Source organism: Nymphalis io, chromosome 24 (assembly GCF_905147045.1).
Source record: "Nymphalis io chromosome 24, ilAglIoxx1.1, whole genome shotgun sequence".
Lineage (NCBI taxonomy): Eukaryota > Metazoa > Arthropoda > Insecta > Lepidoptera > Nymphalidae > Nymphalis > Nymphalis io.
Window position 1 is genome coordinate 5,857,259 of NC_065911.1, and position 21,913 is coordinate 5,879,171.

The 21,913-nt window shown below is 32.7% G+C and overlaps 1 protein-coding gene across 2 annotated transcripts in view; it reads right to left on the minus strand.

Annotated features, from left to right (window-relative positions):
- Positions 1–21,913, minus strand: part of LOC126777842 (uncharacterized) — a 119,532-nt gene that overhangs the window by 38,137 nt on the left and 59,482 nt on the right. For both annotated transcript variants that reach the window (XM_050501069.1, XM_050501068.1), the window contains exon 2: positions 16,764–16,886. In XM_050501069.1, coding sequence (XP_050357026.1) covers positions 16,764–16,886 — 123 coding nt within the window. The remainder of the gene's footprint in view (positions 1–16,763; positions 16,887–21,913) is intronic.

Consider the following 21,913-nt stretch of genomic DNA (forward strand, 5'->3'; position numbering starts at 1 on the left):
AGATTAATAGGTATATAGTTATATTAGATGCTTCGTTCAAGAAGAGCCGAAGTATCGCGACCAATAACTCCCTTTCAAAGTGGAAAACTGGCACAAAGCATTTCGGGGCAATTAAGAATATGTAACTTTTTTTATATACTCCGTATTTTATTGTATATCATGTAAAGTTTTGTTAAAAAAACATTCCTTCATATTACCAATAAATTTTAAACTTGCTAAGGTTAATCTGTGACATCACTGACACCACGTCAATTTGACGAGGGTAAGTTATCGATATCAATACAAACGCTCAAAAATTCACCGAACATCCCTAATTTGTCTTTCGCTTAGAGCCGGTAAAATATGGCGTCATTTTTCATACGACGCTTAAGCACTTACCGTTTATTTGTATTAATTTTGTTTGTCTGACTAGAACTTTTTTCTCGTTTTAATAAATGATAGTCCAGTGAGGAATAATGGCATCATGTATTATTGATGAAAAGAGAATTATATCTGTCATATTGAATATAACGAAAACATTTATATATCGCAAAGTTTTAATTCTAATTCTCTATATTTTTTTAGTAAATTCGCTTTCAACCATAGCCATTGTCGCTGTAAGAAATTTTAACCATTCGTAACATTGTCAAAGCACTACCAATCTTGGGAACTAAGATGTAATGTCTTGTAAACTGGATTATTCACCTTTTAAAGCGTAACACAACAATAGGCACTAAGTACGAGACGAACTTGCACCAAACCTCACCAAGTACGCTTATGGTTTTTGGTTTACAATGAAGCTTATTAGTCACGTAGTATATATTTAATTAGTTATGTTTTTTATAATGATAAAATCTACTAACTTACTAATGCCTGGTGTGCATTGCAATTCCCCTTTATTTATTGTAAACAATATCGACATTACTCACAGCGAAAAACTTTAACGTAAATGTCTAACCTGTATAAAGTTTTTATCAAATCTAATAAACGGGCTACGATTCAAACAACGAAATAATATTTTTTATACAGATAAAATATACATACATATATGATTTTTAATTTTTAATGTTGGTAGTGGTACTTCGTCTAAATTAAAATTAAGCGCCGATATAATTTTAATGTTGGTGAAGCTCCGGGTCGCTAGAAAAATATATAAATAAAATTATACGTACAAGGCAATGTGTGCAGTAGTTAAAGTATGTCACCCTTGGGTATTAAAATATTTTATTTCCACGCAGCATACATTAAATTAATTACTTTTACCGGAATTGTTATGTACATAAAATTTAAAATAGTGTTTCATTATTTTATGAAAGTTATATAAATATACTGTAATATAAGATCGTTTGTTTATTAATTATTATATATAATATGAAAAAAAATCTTGAAACTCAGTTTGGTGTCAAAATTTATCATAAGAAATCAACTCCAAGACCTCGTTGATGTTTGTCTGAACAATAGCGCCTGTCAATGGCCTCAATTATCAATCTATTTGAGTATTTTTAAAATAAAATTATTTAGGCATGGTATGGTGGGCAAAATGGGCTACCGACTCACAGACATTGACTTTCTAAGAAATATTATATATATTATATATTAAATTGTACTTTCACATAGGAACACAACTTGATAAAAATGGTATTGAATCCTTGTAAGACTGTTTGATTAATGAGTAATAAATATCTATGCTCTCAGAAAGTTTTGAACAGTATTTCAGTACAATCAATATGTTTATTATTATAGGCACATTTTTGTTGAAGGAAAGAAATGAAAAGATTTAACTCTTTAACTTTTAACTTTCCGACTCCGCAAAGTCCATCCTGGGGCAATTTATTCGTTTCTATTATAAGGTTCCGAATAAATTTATCCAAATTAATAAATTTATACATTATTTTAATAAAAACATTAATTGATAAATAATTATTACACAATACAAGTATATATTGTATTGTATACTTCGATTATAATTGAATCATCATTATTTCAACATGAATTATTATTGTTCGTTTCTAATGATTGATAATTCGTTTTGTTATATTATGGTAGTTTTGCAACGAACTGAACGGTGCTGCCATGTCACGATCATTTTGACGTAAATCGTAATTATTTCCAGGCGCCGCTCCGTTGTTTTTAAGTTTGAAGTTACATCGTGCCGGTCCGGTTACTTATCGATACATACTTGGCAATTTATAATAAAGAATATCGCATTATTGGTGGACCCTGGCGAAACTAGGCCGGAAAAACGCTAGGTATAAGAAGTAGATCCCATTATTTGCATTTAACATATTGGTGGTATACTTTGATATTCGTTTCATATAATAATATGTAATGGGTGGTTAACAACCAACCAACCAACCAACAACATAAATTAAATAATAGTAGCTAACCCAACATAAAACATTTAAGAATAGCTGATGTATATTAATCTGTGTCGTAATGTTATAGTTATATATCCATACACGACCAGATATCTTCATCTGGGCCTTTAATTTTTTATTGTTAATTATAAAATAATTCATATTAGTTTATAAATGTAACTTTTGTATTAATTATTTTAGCTTTACTTTCATTTATTTTGTTTTTTGGCTTGAGTGGTTGGCTTTTATGATAGCATTGTATTATATTTTATGCTCCTATTTATTCCATTCTAACTTTATTTACTGTTTCCCTTCCCGCGACAAAATATCTTGAACAATACCTTTGTCATTTAAGAAACTTAAATACAACAACTTTCGTACGATAATAACCACTTAAAAATTGTAGAAACTTAGAAGTATCGATGGCTTTAGTCGTAGTTAGTTTGTAGTTTCAAATCAAATCAAAATATTGTTGGTATAAATATGTCGAATCACGTCTCCACTTAAACTTTTGCAGGTTAGGTTAGTTAGGTTTTTAGGTTAGTTTTATGGAATTGGGAAAATGATTGAATAAAAAGCCATTTCAGTGCAGTTATTTAACATTAATCATAGTTGTATTCTAATAGACTTTTACAAGTAGAGTTGATTCGTTACTTGTTACCTATTACGGCATACAGTCCTGTTTCTTTCAAACTTTCCGTCACTTATATTTAACTACCAAAAATCTCAAAATTATCATATGGACCTTTCGATCCTTATTTACACCCATATGTACAATCCCAGAACAATTGTGTGGGCTAATATTGTAAGTCATAAATGACTTACATTTACATTAATTTTATTGCGTGTGCAAATGTTAATACACTTTTGCTAAATTATTCAATTTATTTATAGTTTAATCTGATTTAATAAATTAAATATTTATTTACATTGAAGACAAGTATATATAAATCAAAGTTTATATATATAATCAGTACAAATGGTGACCGCGTGGGCGGGTGGCAAGAATGCTATCAACATTCTCTATAGAAATACAATTCCGATTCCCTGAGTGAAAATGAGCCAACCTTCATCTCAATAGTGTCGTGTAGTCGTGTCGTGTAGTGTGTAAAAAGATGAGGTGTTATGTCTTCTTTGCCTTGACTTCTTTTGTTAAATGGTTTATATGAAATTTAATTTATCTAATGAACATCTCAGAACAATGTCGTGAAATAGATTTATTTATTCTTTATTAGTAAGCCATGTACAGACATTTTTATAATATACAAAAAATATTTTTGTAATAAAATATGAAAAAGTCATTTATGGAATTTTTGTTTCCATTAAAATCTCTATAAGTAAACAATCTGTTTTTCTCTTTCAGTTGACTCACCTTAAATCAATACTTCTTTTAACGTGAACGAATAGATGATATTCTTAACTGCGCGATTGGCAAAATACCAGTCATTACGAGAATTAAAACAGCAGTACTTGGTATTGTTGTGTTCCGGTTTGAAGGGTGAGTGAGCCAGTGTAATTACAGGCACAAGGGACATAACATCTTAGTTACCAAGGTCGGTAGCGCATTGGTGGATGTAAGCGATGGTTAACATTTCTTACAACGATAATGTCTAAGGGCGTTTGGTGACCACTTACCCCCAGGTGGCCCATATGCTTGTCCGCCTTCCTATTCTATAAAAAAAAGAGATCTCCTAAGTTATCCGTCCAAATGACTTGAAATTTCTCACAGTTACTCCTTCCCCGACGTTCATTAACAACGGATTTTACGCAAATCCTCTTCAACATATATTTTTCTTCTTATTTGCTTGTTAAGCCGGGACGATTAGCTTAGATATACAAACATTATTTTTAGTGCCATGAGTATATCGTATAGTACTATTTAAATATTCAGACGTACCTAATCAGTAGACAATACTTGAAAAGTGACTTGCATTTGTTTCTCTTATTATTGAATAGCTATTTTTACACCACACATACACCACCAGTACACCACAGGCGGGTCTTTACTAAAAGTAGATTTAATTAATATAACAGCAAAGGTATTCTCAAAAACGAAATAAATATTGAAATAATAATTTTCTGCCTCATTGGTCTAGTGGCTTGATGTAATGCCGCAGACCCGGAGGTCCTGGGTTCTATTCCCAGGTCAGGCTAATAAATAATTAGACAGACAAACAGAAAATTCTCAGTAGCAACCCGTAGTTTGGAAGTTGGAAGTACACACACTCCCACGGGAATGTACAGACACTCCCGTGCCTCGGAAAGCACGTAAAGCCGTTGGTCCTGCGACTGAACTCTTTCCGATCGTGTCGGATTGCCGTCCCATCGGATTATGAGAGTTAGGGAATAGAGATTGCACCTGTGTTTGCGCACACACTTGTGTAGTTGGCTAATATCTCTTGAGATTGGCCGCCGTGGCCGAAAACGGTCTGGAGACACTGGCTACAATAATTATAACATTCAAAGGATACAATCACCAAAATGGCGTATCACCGTAAGTCGGTTTTACCTTTATTATACGATGTGAATTCTTATAAACGAGAATTGCTCAAACGGTTCAGGCGATTCAATTTTAAAACTACAATAGCTATTGATCGTAATATTATGTTTGAAATGAAATCATTTGTTACACAGACGTAACAGTAGAAACTGAAAACTCAACGTATCATTCGTCCCTGTCCCTGAACTTGGGGACAATGGGGTAATATTACAAAGGGTTCCATTGTACTGCACTCGTTTGAATCTTAAAAATACAAAAGGATATTTTCTACTTTATTGCATACTACATCAGAACTGCTCGGATAACTAGTTAAGTCTCGGGCGAGTGTTACGGATTCGTGTTTTTTTTTATTTATCCAGTGATTTGTACATTTGTTTGTAGAAATGTGATAATGTTTTACCTATATTGGTAGTAGGTATTTGTCAATACCTTCTCAATATTTTGTATTACTTTTTATTCGTTGAATACTTTAGTGTAACTAGAGATACCTACATCATATCTTAGTTCTGTACCTATGGTTGTTGGTGACACTTCATCAAGAGGCATTTTTTTTCAGCCTTCTGCCGTTCACTGCTGGACGAAAGCCTCCCCCATAGAACGCCAACCATCCCGATCTGAAGCGGACTGCCCAAGAGGCTTATTTATGTGTAATATATGTATATATACGCGCCTTCTGGTTCAGACTGATTCGTATACTATGCCTCTAATCCGCTGTTCTCATCTCCCACACTCATAGACACACAAACGAGTGAAGAGTAGCGGTAAGTTATTATAATAATAACAAAAATATGTTTATTTTATTAACGAAAATTTGTTTCTATGATTTTACTCCAAAATTATTTATTATATTTCTTTAATTATAAACCCTCTTAATAATAAATTTCAATGTATATAAAATTGTGTAAATGTAAATCTATTTAATTAACATACCCATATTTTTCTATAATCTATATTCCAAAACGGTAGTTAGGTATAAATTTATTATAATAATGTAAAATTACGACGATAAATGCTAGAATAAGATATATTTTGATTTTGATCTCGAGTGTTCTAAAGCTTTAGTAAATATCTTCACAATTGTTGACGATTCTTAAAAAACATGATTAGAAAGGTTATTCGAGGAGGCTTTTATGGGCAAGTACCATTTACCATTATCAAGTGTCCCCTTTTCATCATTACATCTGTTTGTTATTAGTCCCTCGGTAGATACTTGTTCTATCGAATAACGACAATGCTGGATATGTTCTGGCTTGAATAGTACTTGTGTCAGTGTAAATAAAGGCGTATGAGTGTAACAAGTTAGAAGCTAAGGTGACACTATCTGTGAAAATGAATAAAATTGAAAAATCTGTGATTTCGAAACACCTGGTTTTCTTAAATTAATATGGCTTTCTGCTAAACCGAGGTGGCGTAGTGGTTAGAACGCGTGATTCTTAATCGATGATCATGGGTTAAAACCCGGGCAAGCACTACTGAATTTTCATGTGCTTTTTATGTTTATAATTCATTTCTTGCTTGAAGGTGAAGGAAATATCGTGAGGAAACCTGCATGTGTCTATTTTCATAGGTATTTGGCCACATATGTATTCCACAAACCTGCATCGAAGCAGCAGGTGGAATAAGCATATATATTTAAACCACTTATATATTTAAACCACTTATATATTTAAAACACTTATATATTTAAAACACTATTAGAAATATTTAGGAATTGCTAATATTCCTATGTATCTCTCCAATTAAGCGTAGAATTTGTGTTAGAAGGGGGAGGACAATAACCTAAGGAGTTATAAATTATAAACACCAACAATGGTTTGTGTTTATAATTCATCTCGTTCTTGACGGTGAAGGAAAACATAGTGAGGAAACCTTGCATGTGTCTTTCACTGAAATTCTGCCACATGTGTAATCTACCAACCCGCACTGGAGCAGCGTGGTGGAATAAGCTCCTAACCAAACTAACATCAAAAAAAGGAGAAGGGGCTTTAGCCCAGCAGTGGGACATCCACACAACAGTCACACTGTTACAAAAACGGCTTTCTGCAAACTACCAAAACGACCATTGCCGATTATTTTTGTCTGTTTGTATGTCTGTCTGTAGGGGTTTTGTAAGATCTCATCTCTTAAATTTTTCATAATCTTTATTAAATTAGTAGTTGTCAATTTAGTTCAATAAAATGTCAAACTTAACCTATTTTTTATGTGTCTATAATTCATCTCTTGCTCATTTATTATTAGTTATTTCCGTTCAAACAAATAAAGTCTTCAGCTTTAAAATATTAGCATAGATTTTAAAAGCAAAAGAGAGTGATTTTCAAACAGCGTGTTAAATATCATATTCTAACCATTAAAGATCACTTATCTAATGCATTGTGAGCGCTGTCACCATTCACAATAGGAGGGACTTGACGAAGGGTACGCCATTTTGTCACGGCTAATCCTCACAAAAATTTCCTCCAGCCAACGTCTATTCTAGCTAAAATTTCTTTGAGTTTTGTATTTGGAAACAATGGTCTCAGCATTTATCTCAATTAGCCACGGTCACGACTTATCAATGTCGACATAAGGAAGAACTGCTAATGGAGATGATGGGATTGATTTCTTTATCTCTGATGATTTCGTGTATTTGTTACTTATAACGGAAGTTTTCGTCAAGTAACCTGTGAATATACCAGTGCTGGGCTAAGGCCTCATTTCCTTTTTCGAGTATAAGGTTTGGAGCTTATTCCACCACGCTGCTCCAATGCGGGTTAGTGGAATACATATGTGGTAGAATTTCAGTGAAATTAGACACATGCAGGTTTCCTTACGATGTTTTCATTCAACGTCGACAACACGACGATGAATACAAGATGAATTTTTTTACGGAATCTGTAGTACTTAAAGTTATATATTATGTATTGTTAGATTTCTATTTAAAAAATTAATACATTAAAAGCGGATCGAGATAATCCTCTTTTGACGAAAAAAAAACATATCTTTAAATCTAACTGATGGTTGCAGTTTAATGGTTTGATAGAATTGAATCTGCATACCTTGGTTAAAGTCATCTAAATTCTGAGTTGTTTGAGTTCATTTCCTAATAAATATATACAAGTTAATCGATATGTATTGCAATGTATACTTCTCATTAACAATTACTGTTAAAGAAGTTATATACATTGTTCACTAAAAATATCACTACTGCAAGTATGTTTGAAAAGTTTTAATAAATATTTAACGACTTACACAAAAGTTATGAACTACAACTTTTAAGTCTTTGTGCCTAACTTCTAGCTCGTCTTATAAATTGTAGCAATATCTTGCATTTGTATTCGTTTGTTGCATTTATCAAGAAAATAGAAAATTCTACAGTAGCATACTTGATCATACAAAGAGTAAAATATTCTTGGGAGTTAGACACAGTAAAGACATATATATATTATTATGTACCCTTATATATATGTACTGTCTCGTTGGTCTAGTGGCTAGCTTATAAAACTTCAGAGCGGTTTTGGGTTAAATGTTTTAAATGTTTCTGGCGAATAAAAAATACTGGTTTTTTGTCGCGAAATTCTAGCTGCAGTCCAGAGTCTGAAAGCCGCACCTGAACACTGTCTGATCGTGTCATATTGCGGACCCATCGGCTTATGAGAGTGATTAATAACAAATATTATGAAAGCCTAGCATACCCTACATTTTGCCTTTATTTGTTTAAGTGAAACTAAATCCTCACCTGTAAAGGGTAAAAAAGATAGGACGAAGAGACTAACCATAAAACTTGAGAATAATTGGACATTTCCTGAGATGTCACAGCTGGAAAAACTATCGGGAACATAAACATAGTTTCTATAGATATTCTTTCCAAAGATAGATTTTCTTTCCAAAAATAGATTGTTTTTAGTAAGGCGTCATAATTTTATGGACATGACCATAAAATGATGTATATGTTATAGAATAAACAATAATAATTAAATATAGTCTTAGTTTTGACTTGTGTATAACTAATGGCGACACTGGTAGTGACATAAGACGCGTTGACAGTTACATGAGTAATCGTGAGTCAGTAGAGCGGGGCTCAAAATTATTGTGTTGAGAACACTCGACTGTTCCGCACGTGCACACTGACCATGTCGGACGAAAAAATAATATTAAACATACAAACTAGCTCGGCTTCTGCAACATAATCTAAAATTTTAAAATCGTTTGTCTAGAAAGCTGATAATTTGAACAAATGTTTCATAATGTAAGCACCTCTAAAAAGTTTTTGTTGGTAATTTGAAATTTAAGGTGGGATAATGGAAATGTACGAATTTTACCCATGCAAAGTCGGGACGGGCAACTTCTATATGTAAAGTAGATAATTCATAAAACCATGAATGCGGTAATATAATGAGTCTAATATATAAATGATATCACCTCCCCATTGCTTAAACGGCTACATCGACCTACGCGTTTTGTGTGAATAAATCCGGCTTAAGGGTACTTTTTATAAGGACACGACGTCAAGCACCCTCTAACTCGCCGCAGAAACCCTTAGAGTATTATAAAGATTGTTGGATAAAAATAAGGTCAGATACTTGATTTGATTGTGGTGATTCTGTTCCCGAATCATATAACGGAATAATAGAACCTTACAGACAAATATTAAAAATACTCTTGTTTTTATTTATTACCAAATACAAGAAATAGTCGAGCGAAATATCTTAAGCCTTCGGAGTTTTTGTTTTATAGTATTCTTATATTTTTATTATGAAGATGATTATTATTATTTAAATTAAACAACATTGGTTAAATTCGTGACTGTAGTTTATTAAGTTATTGATTGGGATCGAATATCAAAGAGAGCGCTATCTCACGACATTTTTGTGCGATTAATTATTGAATCTCTCCTCTTAAGGATCTGGCTTGGAGGTTGAATCATTATGCCGCAACAGTTCGGTCCTCGTTTTGACGACATTTCTTCGTCAAATTTGAGACGCTTGCCAAAGGAATACCTAGAACATTGAGCAGTTTTATATGGCATTGATTCTTGCCTTACGAGGTGACTAATGATCCTAAAAAATCTGCCTCTGGAAGGCACAAACACATGTGGCATAATTCAACACTTTCAAATTTCCTCGTGATGTTTTTGTTTACTGTTTTGCTTAAACGAGTTTAAATGAATTATAAAAAATGATTAAGCACACGAAAGCTCAGAGGTTACCTAGGGAGAAGCTTACCTAGATTTTAACCCGTGATCTTAGGTTAAGACTTGCGTGGCATCTCGGCTCTAAGGTCTATGATTTATTAATTAATTAAAGTTTGCTAACTTGATTTCGCTTTTACTAAATAATTCAAATCGGTTTGAATATTTATTAACAACTCTCGTTAAAGAAGGAATTTGGTTATTACAATTGAAACTTTGGTACATATGCATTTATAGCAAAAGATATATTAAATATCCATACTAATAATATAAATCCGAAAGTAACTCTCTTCGTCTGTTTGTTACGATATCACGACTAAACAAATATGCCGATCGGTATAAAACTTAATAATGGAAATTAGATAAGGCCATAGGATATTCGATTTATGAAAATTGAAAATGACGAGAACAGTTTCACGGGGAACAGCTTGTGGAGTCTATATTATCGTATTATGAAGATTTTTTTTTTTGAATTTCGAATTATATTTCTCAAAACTTGATAGTAGGTACATTTGTAACATTATATTAACAAATTAAAAATCGATATTTGATTCGGAGTTTGAGTGAATAAACTTACTGCTCCCGTGACCTACTTCTGTTCTATTGTTGCAATAATTGCAATATTTTAAGCTTTATTCCATAGTGTTAAAGTTCAAAATGATTGTGTACCTGCGGTTGGCCACTCATTGTTATAAAGCTTTTGTTATCTATATCACACTATATGTTAACATGTATGTGTATCCACAATTTGCTTTTTTTAATCTGTTGAAAGAGGTGGAAGAGATTTTTGACGTTACTGTAGTAAGCGGAAGTTATTTTTATAAGCTATGATATAAAAATTGATTTAACTTGGCGATAGGGATAGGATAGTTCAAGCCTGTCTGGGTAGGTACCATCGGATCATCGCATATTCTACCACCAAACTGCAATAGCAGTGCTTAATATTGTTGTTTTCCGGTTCGGAAGATGAGTGAGCCTGTGTATCTGGAGGCATAAGGGATATTACATTTTAGTTACTGAGGTTGGTGGCGCATTGTCGGTGCAAGGAATGGTTAATATTTCTTACAGCGCGAATGTCTTTAGGCGATGGTGACCATTTACCAGGTTGCCTAATTGCCCATTCGCATTCCTATTTTATAAAAAAAACTACCGTTTAAATGTATTAATATCAGTGGAAACCAGCTGTGAACGCGTAACAAGAAACCAGAGTTTATAATATTAATAATAATAATGTTTTCCAGACCTATTTCGGCCCGGCGGCCAATCTCAAGAGAGATTAGCCAATTACGCAGGAGATATTATAGTGCACAAGTGTGTGCGCAAACACAGGTGTACTCTCTATTCCCTAACTCTCACAATCCGATGGGACGGCAATCCAACACGACCGGAAAGAGTTCAGGCGCAGGACAGAATTCTATCCACATTCCAATGAAATTTGACACATGTTTATTCACGGAGTTTTTTTCATCATCGAGCACGAGACTATTTATTATAAAAATAAATTAAGCACAAGTAAACTCAGTGGTCCGGGTTTTAATCCGCAATTTACAATATTCACTCGTTCTGCCACTGGGCCGTCAGATATAATTAGCTACGCAGATAAGTTATAGCGTATGATAATTAATTGTCTGGAAAGATTGAATGGCCAGCTACAGCCAAAGTTGCACTAGTTACGTTTTATTTATAAAATAACTTTCAGATTTTAAATTCGAAATTTAAAAGTTTCAGTATCGACTGTTCTTTTTTTTTTACTAACGGTCCGTAAAGCCTTTATGTTTTAGTTTGAAGATTGCTTTCACGTTGGATTTGAAACTGGGTCGGTGGATACTCAACTTGCTTAAAGAAGGCAAGTTTAGTTCTCGTATTCATTCAAATATTTCATAAAAAAAATTGGAATTTCAAATAATGTTGATGGAGGTCAGTCAGTCTTTGTGGGCAAGGTTTTAATTTTTTTTTTCATTTATTCTTTCGTGTATTCATTTTATAAGTAATCTATATTAGTCAATATTTTAATGTATGATACATTGTATGAAGGTAATGAATCGAACGAATTAATTATTATTATATTGTTTAAAACTTTTAATATATTTTTTTAATATGTACATTAGCTGTGTTAAATATCGTTATGATTTAAGACATTAAGATAAAAAAAATAAAAATCATGCAAAATGGGATATACGCTGAGGGAATACGTAAAATGTTTAGCCACTAGAGGGCACTTGTCTTTCCTAAAGATGACGTAACGTCTGACATTATTGGCTTAATAATATTTACAGTTATTATACAAAAAATGAATAACAAAATTCTATTTTAAATTAAAAAAAAAGATGTTTGTTTTTTCCAAAATCAAAATAGCAATCAATGACGTTTCCCGAGGTTTTTAATCATGAATAAATAAAGATAAATTATTTTTAGAAATTAAGAAGTAATTTAACAATATGAATTACGATATTTCTACGTAAAAAATTTTAAATAGACGTGAGTAAGAAAAGAAAAATTACAGATAAGTTAAACCCTTAGCACCTCTGATTCGGACTCTTAGACTGACTGATATCTGATGAAAAAGTATTTATAAATAAATGAGTTAATTAGCATAAACAGTAAGTGTTTTAGTTTGTATATAAAAAAATTACAATACCTCTTTTGATAAATTTTGCCAGTTTTAAGAAGATATACATAATCAAATATTACACGCTTGTCCTACCCTTAGAGTCGGACCGTTTTCATCTAATTTAAACAGGAATCCTCAGTAGGGCGGAGTATAAATCTTGAGGGATATTAAATTATGAAATCTTTATTTTAATTTTGAAACACAAAAACTCCACCTGATGGTAAGTGGTAGTAGAGTCCAAACGCGATAACGTCAAGTACAGTCGGGAAGATGAAGTGATGTTCTGCACTAGCTGCCCCCGCCATGCCGGCCCGCAAGATGCCTCTTTACGCCTCGTTTCAAGGAACCCGGGTTGTAAGAGGAGGGAAACACGTGAGCTGGTAAAGAATTCCAATTCGCAGTGCGAAAAAGAAAGGAGTTGCCAAATTTCTCGAGGGTGTTTGTGTTTTTAATATTTTGTCGTAATTTTTTGCAACTTAAAGATCTAGTCCAATAAACCGGCCGGAATATAATGTATATAACCAGATCTCATACACAATGGCTTTTTCACAAAAGAAATGCTTTCGTCACAACAAATGGGCCCCTTAAACTTTGTACAATGCTCGCTACTTTTAATTGCGTTCGTTTTGAATACTTGAACCTAGAATCCTTACAATATGCTTGTCTCGTTAAAGTTGGATAGATATAAATGTATGAAAACATGTGTACGTCTCGCAGTTGTTGACTTGTTCGACTATTACTAATATTTTGTATTCGAGTATACAAAAAATTTATATTGTACACTATTTTTTACCATTTTTGAAGCGCTATAAATTGACAACGCAGCACTACAGACGTGGCCCAATTATTACTATTGATATATATGTATATATATATATATATATATATATATATATATATATATATATAAATATATATATATATATATATATATATATATATATATATATATGCCACGGATAAGCCGAGATGGAGTGGTCTGAACGCGTGAATCTTAACTGATGATCGTGGGTTCAAACTTAGGCAAGCAACACTGAATTTTCATGTGCTTAATTTATGTTTATAATTCATCTCTTGCTTGACGGTGAAGGAAATATCATGAGGAAACCTGCATGTGTCTAATTTCATTGGAATTCGGCCACATGTGTATTCCACAAGCCTGCATCGAAGCAGCTTGGTGGAATAAGCATATATATTTAAAACACTTATATATTTAAAACACTATTAGAAGTATTAGGGAATTGTTAATATTCTTATTTATCTCTCCAATTAAGCGTAAAACCATTGCAGCCATTGCGCTATTGACGCTTTACAAATTAATAATATCACTTAATAATGTCTGCTACATGAGTAAATCATATTGAAATTTATCTCGCTAGCTACTAACACTTAAAAATAAAAATATTCTTTATTTCCTTATGCACTTTTGAATTATAATGATGAATACATAAGATATATATATGTACTCTTGACCTTGATTGTATATATGATCTGTAGATACTAGCCGGTTGGCGTGGTTGCCTTTCACGCCGAAGGTTGTGGGTTCGATTCCCACCTAGGACCGACATTTGTGTGCATGAACATGTCTGTTTGTCTGTGATTCTGGGTGTAATTATCTATATAAGTATGTATTTATAAAGGAAAAGTAGTATATCAGTGGTCTGGATTCCATAGTACAAGCTCTGCTTAGTTTGGGATCAGATGGCCGTGTGGGACTATCCCAGGATATTAATATTATTATTATTATACTTTTTTCAGCAAATTATATATAGTTATGGTAAATAAATACAATTAAATGATAATTTAACGTGAACTTCAAATTAATAATAGATTAATTCGATGTTTAAAAAAAAAACTTGTTGAAATATTGTTTGATCATTAACAATATTATAGCTAAGATTAATTAGATCGAGTGTGGATTAACGTAAACGTAACTACGCTTAATCAATATAATCAATTAATCTAATTGCTGTATCATCACTGCAATTAGTCAAGTAAATCACAAAACGCTTGACTTGATTAATCTATAAAAGATAGATAGATTTATGATTTCATTGAATACTAGTGTTCAAGCCAGTGATCAAAAAACTATAATTATTATTGAAAACTTAAAAAAAAAAACATATGAATTTGGACGTTATGAAAAATGTTAGCTACTGTTATTTTCATTTATTTTTATTATTACTACTAAAGCTGACTGCCTCGTTGGTCTCGTTGCTAGTAAGGCCGCAGAGCCGGTGGTCCTGGGTTCAAAACCCAGGTCGAGCCAATACAAAGTTATTGGGTTTTTCTGTCGAAAATTCCCAGTAGAAGTTGGAAGTGCTTACACTTCCGTGCATCGGAAAGCACGTAAAGCCGTTGGTCCTAAACCTGAACTCTTTCCGTTCGTGACGGATTAGCATCCCATCGGATTGTGAGAGTTAGGGAATATAGAGAGCACCTGTGTTTGCGCACACACTTGTTCACTATAATATCTGCGCAGCTGACTAATCTCTCATGTGATTGGCAGCAGCTGCCGAAATCGTTCCGGAGGACATTATTATTATTAATACTAAAGCTAGGCAATATAGCTTTCAAACAAAAAAAAAACAGAATAGTACTCTAAATGTTAATAAACTGGTAAACCGTATAAAACATGTTTAAAATTAAATATATATTGATAGATCTATTGAAAGCTATGTATACATATATATAATAAGGTTAACTGCCTCGTTGGTCTAGTGGCTTGATATAAGACGGCAGACCCGGAGGTCCTGGGTTCAATTCCCAGGTCGGGCCAATAAAAAAGTTATTGGGATTTTCTGTTAGAAAGTTCTCAGTAGCAGCCCGGAGCCTGGAAGTCGGACGTGTGTACGCTCCCGTGCCTCGGAAAGTACGTAAAGCCGTTGGTTCTGCGCCTGAACTCTTTCCGGTCGTGTCGGATTGCCGTCCCATCGGATTGTGAGAGTTAGGGAATAGAGAGTGCACCTGTGTTTGCGCACACACTTGTGCACTATAATATCTTCTACGTAGTTGGCTAATCTCACTCGAGATTGGCCGCCGTGGCCGAAAACGGTCTGGAGGATATTATTATTTAAGGTTAATATAAAAATGTAAGCACTTTACATTGGCATATTAAACCTTTATACAAATTTGTGAAATATAAATAAAAAAAAAAAATCAAACTTCGATCCTATTATTATAAGCGAATCAATAGCTTAATACAATAATCCTTTGATCTCCAGGTAACCCAATAACATTAACTATTACAACTGTCGCCTTGGCGGATGTCCTAACTACTCTAATAGCAATATATTCTATGCTATGTAAACGATTAATGGTCTATTATATATAAAATGAATTATTGTATGGCGAAATTGCTTGGCTATAAATTTGCTATTATATTATTTAATAAGTTTATATAATTTGATGACACTATAATTTTATCAAGAGAAAGAATAATTTCGTTTTAACTGGTACAATTTTAAACATAGTAAAAAATCCTTATTGAAATCTTTACTAATAAATAGACGGTTTTTTGGTAATGTTTAACTGAAATAAATTACTAAACCAATATATATATATAAAGTAAACCAGAAGATGCAGCAAGTTCCGGAGAAGGTTTCAGTTTATATTATTATTATGATATAAGTAGCTGCACTTCGTAATTTTAGCCAATTTAAGATTGTTGTCGTGTGATAAGTGTGAATTTCATGTTTTTGTGTTACTTTGTAAGAGTAGAATAGTATTATGTATATAATATAACAAGCCATAATTGCAGAAAACCTTCCAACTGAAAAAAGTATTTTGTTGGCTTGGTGGTAGGGGGTTGTGCAAGCCCGTCTGGGTAAGTACTACCCATTCATCTTATAATCTACTGAAAAACAGCAATACTATGTATTTTCGTATTTCGTTTTCAAGAATGAGTGAGCCAGTATAAGTAGAGGTATAGAGTTCCATCTTATTTAAAATTTTGGTTCTCAAGGTTAGTGGGGTATTGGCTCCAAGGTGTATGGGTAGTGGTGACGAGATACTATCACGAGCTTCATATATCCGTCTGACTTAATTTTCAGTCAAATTATCTCACTTGCTGTGACTTAAAACTTACGGTGCCTAAAATTCAATTGGATAACAGCAAGATAATTATATATTTATAAGAAATTAACTCACCAAGCTCGGATCCACAGACGCGAGGTATGATTTCTAAGATGGCGGAGCAGGAAGCGTCTTCGAAGCAGAGTTGCCTCGCTAGCAGGCAGTTCAAGATCGCCATAGTGCCTTTTATCCCCGGCCCTGTAAATAAATAATCTATTTAGTCATCTATCATTAGTCAAAAATATTTTTTTAGGACAAGAACAACTTGTAGTGTATCTAATAAGTTTGTTATTTATCTGAAATTACGACATCGATACGAGCCAACACTAACTCATGTAAAGTATAAGCTTTATCCAAGAATAAAATACCTTAATTATATAATAAATATTTAAACACATATATATGTAAGGGAAATAAAGTCAGTGAACATCCTACTAGTATGGAAAGACCTCTTTTACATTTAAGGAGAAACTTTTGGATTTTATTCATCAGGATAGTTCACCGTGCTTAACAAATTCACGGTGAATTACAAGCACAAATTAAGTACCTGAGACCTCGGTTGTTGGTGTTTAGCCCACGTTTTAGTTAAGATCCAAATATACTGTCCACTTTGACTGTAGTTACTGTCAGTATTAAAATGAAATAATTCATTTGCTTTATATTTTTAAATCAAATTGTTTTTGCTGTAAACGAGCGTGTTATTAATTTATTCATACTTCGCCTGCAGCTATTTCGACGCTAGACTGCTTTTATTAGAGACCGAATTGTTTTATGTGAGTCGAGAGTTTGTTTCTTAGCTATTTATCTCATTTTGATTACTTATATTATTTTTAATTTTATATGTAACAGCTTTATTTGTATATAAATATTTTTGGCCATTAGAATGTTATCGGTTTTCTGTTAAGAAATTGTATGTAACCGTTGATCCTGCTTTTGAACTCTCTATGTCCGAATTTGTAGTCCCATAAGATTGGGAGAGTGAGGGAATAGAGAGTGCATCTTTGTTTGAGCAATATCTTTTTTTTTTTTTTTATAGAATAGGAAGGCGGACGAGCATATGGGCCACCTGATGGTAAGTGGTCACCAACGCTCTTAGACATTGGCATTGTAAGAAATGTCAACTATCGCTTACATATCCAATGCGCCACCAACCTTGGGAACTAAGATTTTATGTCCCATGTGCCTGTAATTACACTGGCTCACTCACCCTTCAAACCGGAACACAACAATATCAAGTATTGCTGTTTTGCGGTAGAATATCTGATGAGTGGGTGGTACCTACCCAGACGAGCTTGCACAAAGCCCTACCACCAGTTAGGGTAGTATCTTCTGTGTAGTTGGCTATGTACTTTGAGAATTGCCATCGCGATGGAAATCGATGAGGATCGTCGTCATTATTAAATTTAAATTTTCTTTTCTGTAACTTGCGCTCTTGTACTTGTTTATTAATGTAAAATATGTTTCATAGCATTGAAATGAAATGATCAGAAAAAGAACATCCCGTCTGGATGAGTACTACCCATTTGCTAATTCTTCTAGCGCCAAAATGTAATACTTTGTACTTTCTACTTTGAAAATGTATGAAACACATGAACAATTCGTCGATGCAGTATTTGAAAATACAATTATTATATGTATATTTGTTTCAGCTTGAAAACGAATCTCTTTGATATTTCGTTTTAATTCAACTCGAGGGAAAACAAAATATTTAAATTTAGAATATCAAATCCGTTCTTATAATAGCAGCAATTGAAGCAGCAGTACATGGTATTGGTCCCAAGGTGCTTTACTAGTGTATCATCTGAGTGCATTGCCGTTGTTTTTAGTACATTTAATTGCAATCATTATAAATTTAATCTTAGCAATCCGTGTTAGGATTTGTGACATTTTTTTTCTCACTGGAATTCGCATTTATGCGTAATATTTAGATTGCGTTTAAAGGCACAACCATTGAAAATTGATTTTACAAATGCAGAATAAGACCTATTTCCCGTTATTTTTATTATATTTTATAATAAAATACTTAACTGAATAATAATTTTAAAATGAGAAACAAGTTTTTTATATTTTGTTTATGTAAAAATATATTTTTATTTCTGTATTCTCTTGAAAAGACAATTTTAGATAAGGATGTAAACTAAACTTAACTCCTTTGAATTTTACCGTCCACCCTGCGGCATCTACACTTACTGGGTGGGTGCTAGGTGGTGGTCAAGTTAAATTTCATACTATATTTATATGAAACTAGTGTTTGATGTCAAACATATATACACGCATTGAGAGGAAGACCGACTCGTATGCCGGGACGGCAAACAACATGACGTAATGCGCGCGTGACATTTATACTATTATATCTTAAATTATTATTCTATAATTTCGTCAGGTTATTTTTAAACTTAACTTTAAAATACCTTATTATATTATCTATTAAAATTATTAACACTTCCTAACTAGTATTTAAGATGGAATGGCGAATTTAATTGTACACATTATGTAACCTCTGTTCTCAAGTAAGTGACTATAATATGTCTTATTAAAAATAAATGTAAACCTATAATATCGTTGCTAAACGAGATTATTATTATAAAAATATAAAAAACAAACTATATTACTGCAATTTTATCGTTTTATTTTTTAGATATATTTCATAACGTGAGCATCCGGTAAGAAAATTGCCCTCATTTCCCGTTAAAGTAGAAATTTAATTTGTACGAATTTTTTTTCCAACGAAGTCGAGACGAGCAGCTAGTTATATATTTATTGGACAAATTTGACTATAAGAGTAATATTTGAAACAGTATATGTTCTGCGATGTGCAAATAGAAAGGTAATCTAACGTAAATTTGCACACTAACGACAAAAGTTTCTTCAGTTTTAACGTTAGACACTCTCGACGTAATAAAAAAATATCCATGTTTTTTATGTTATACATGGTATTTCCATCTCATGGACCACAAGTCTTTTGTACTAGGATCACTACCCGTCGGTAAAATTGTATTGTTTAAGTTATTCGTCTGACTATTGTATTTTAGTGTAACTAAAGTAAATGGATTATCGCCATTCATTAAAGCTTAGTAGCTATACATAAAACATTATTCGTTTTGCAAACAGATTAGATTAATAGAATTGCCTAATTAACGTTTATATATATTTTTTAATAAAACATTAGTATCTGTCAAAGGATCTGTAGGGCTTTGCTGTAAGAACAAACTTGAACACCACAGAGAACGGTCGCGAAATGTCAGAAAGAGATGGGACATTAACCATAGTAATTAAAGCTTTTAAAGAATACACGCATCAAAATATAAGCATAATAAGTCGGTTGTCAACATGTCACGGGTGAGTTATGATCACTTTTTAGAGAAAAGCACTGCTGGTGTCTACCATAGTTGCAAGCTTATGGTAGCTCGTAGATAATTTGTGGATACTGTCCAACCAAACCTTTCTTGAATATATTAACCGGACATGAATGTTCTAAAAGAGCTTATTGTTTGGGGTTACCCGGTAGTATTGGTACTGTGAGATTTCAAAATAAAACCACCGACTGTTATAAATTTACACAAACTTATTTATAAATTTACACAAACAAATTTACTTTAAAAAAAACATTGTTATAGCGCGATGTAAAATGTATCTAACGCCATCAATTGACGAAGAAGAAATTAAATAATATTTGGCATACTGTATTTCGATCTTGAACACTTATACATTAATATCATAATATAATTTAAAATTGCGACTGTCTTAATTTAGTCTGCGCATACCAACCTCGTAGAATATTCAAAAGCCGAACCGTGCATTCATTTGACGATCGATACGAATCTCGGCTATTTTCAAAGCGAAGATATTTTCAACGGCGTCGGCCTCAATTATACTTATTCAGCTGGTTTCCAATGTACGCTACATTAATTTGCTTTTAGTGTAGTTTTGGATTTAGTTTGATATTTTGTACGAATGTATTTATGCAGAGTACGAAATATTAACTCGTATTAGTGGTTTTGAAACTATCCATGTGTTAATTATGTATTAATATTACAAATACGAAAGTATCTCTGTTTGTTATGTTTTAAGGCTAAATCGAAAACCGATTTTGATTGAATTTTGTGGTGAAATAGTTTTAAACCTGATGAGCATAAGTTTTTTAAATAAATCCCTGAGTAGCTACAGATTTTATGGTAATTATTATAGATTAGATTGTATGGTAATTATTATAAATTACTAGCTTACTAAAGGCTTAGTATAGCTGCGTCTTGACTGCTTGCATCCATTTCATACGTTATGGGCTTAAACCGCGTTCTTTCCATTATTTTGACCGTGGCCATAACAAATGGAACTCTGTCGCGAGTGTGAACAACGTCCAGCTATTCTAATGCATAATAATAAAACATTTCGTATTGCAGTATTCTGTAGCGTTATCCTTTAAGAACTCACTTTATAACTCACCCGTGAAATGTTGACAACCGATCGGTGATATATTATTTTGATGCGTTTATTCGTTTTCTTTATGATTATTATGGTCAATGTCGCATATCACTTTCTGACCATGATCGTGTTTTGTTTATATAAATTTCTTTACAAAATGTGCAGATACTAGATCTTATTATTTTTATAATAAAACATTTATAGGTACGTCTCGCCACTACGCCTATGTATGTGCGTGTCGCGCTGTATAAACATAATATTATATGTAGTAAGGTTTTTTTATCAAAATTACTGTACAAAGTGTTAGATGAACGTTAAAATATTAGCAAGATTAAATACCTTTGTTTAAATATTTGGCAACTAAATTAATATCAAAGAAATATAGTTTAAAAATTTATAAATGTCCCGGACCCGTGACGACTAATTATTTATTTAATTCCGATGATTCAACGTATTTAACGTGGAAGGTTAGGTCCCATGGCTTAAACTTATTACAGTAGGCATGACGTTGTGATTCTATTCTCTTTGACAGTAGCTACTATTTCTATGGGCGTAGTGACTTACCTCAATTGGCTCATTTGTACAAAAATCAATTTATTAATTAAAAGTGGCATATAAAACAGGTTGGCGCAGTGAACGGGTAAGATATACACGCACCTTTATACTTTTTTTGATTTCGCTAATATAATCTTTACATTTTGAGTTAGTGATCTAATAAAAAATGTATGTTTAGGTATCAAATAGATAACACGTGTTATCAAGTAGACTAAATAAGACCTATAACCGTACCGTAACAGCCTGTG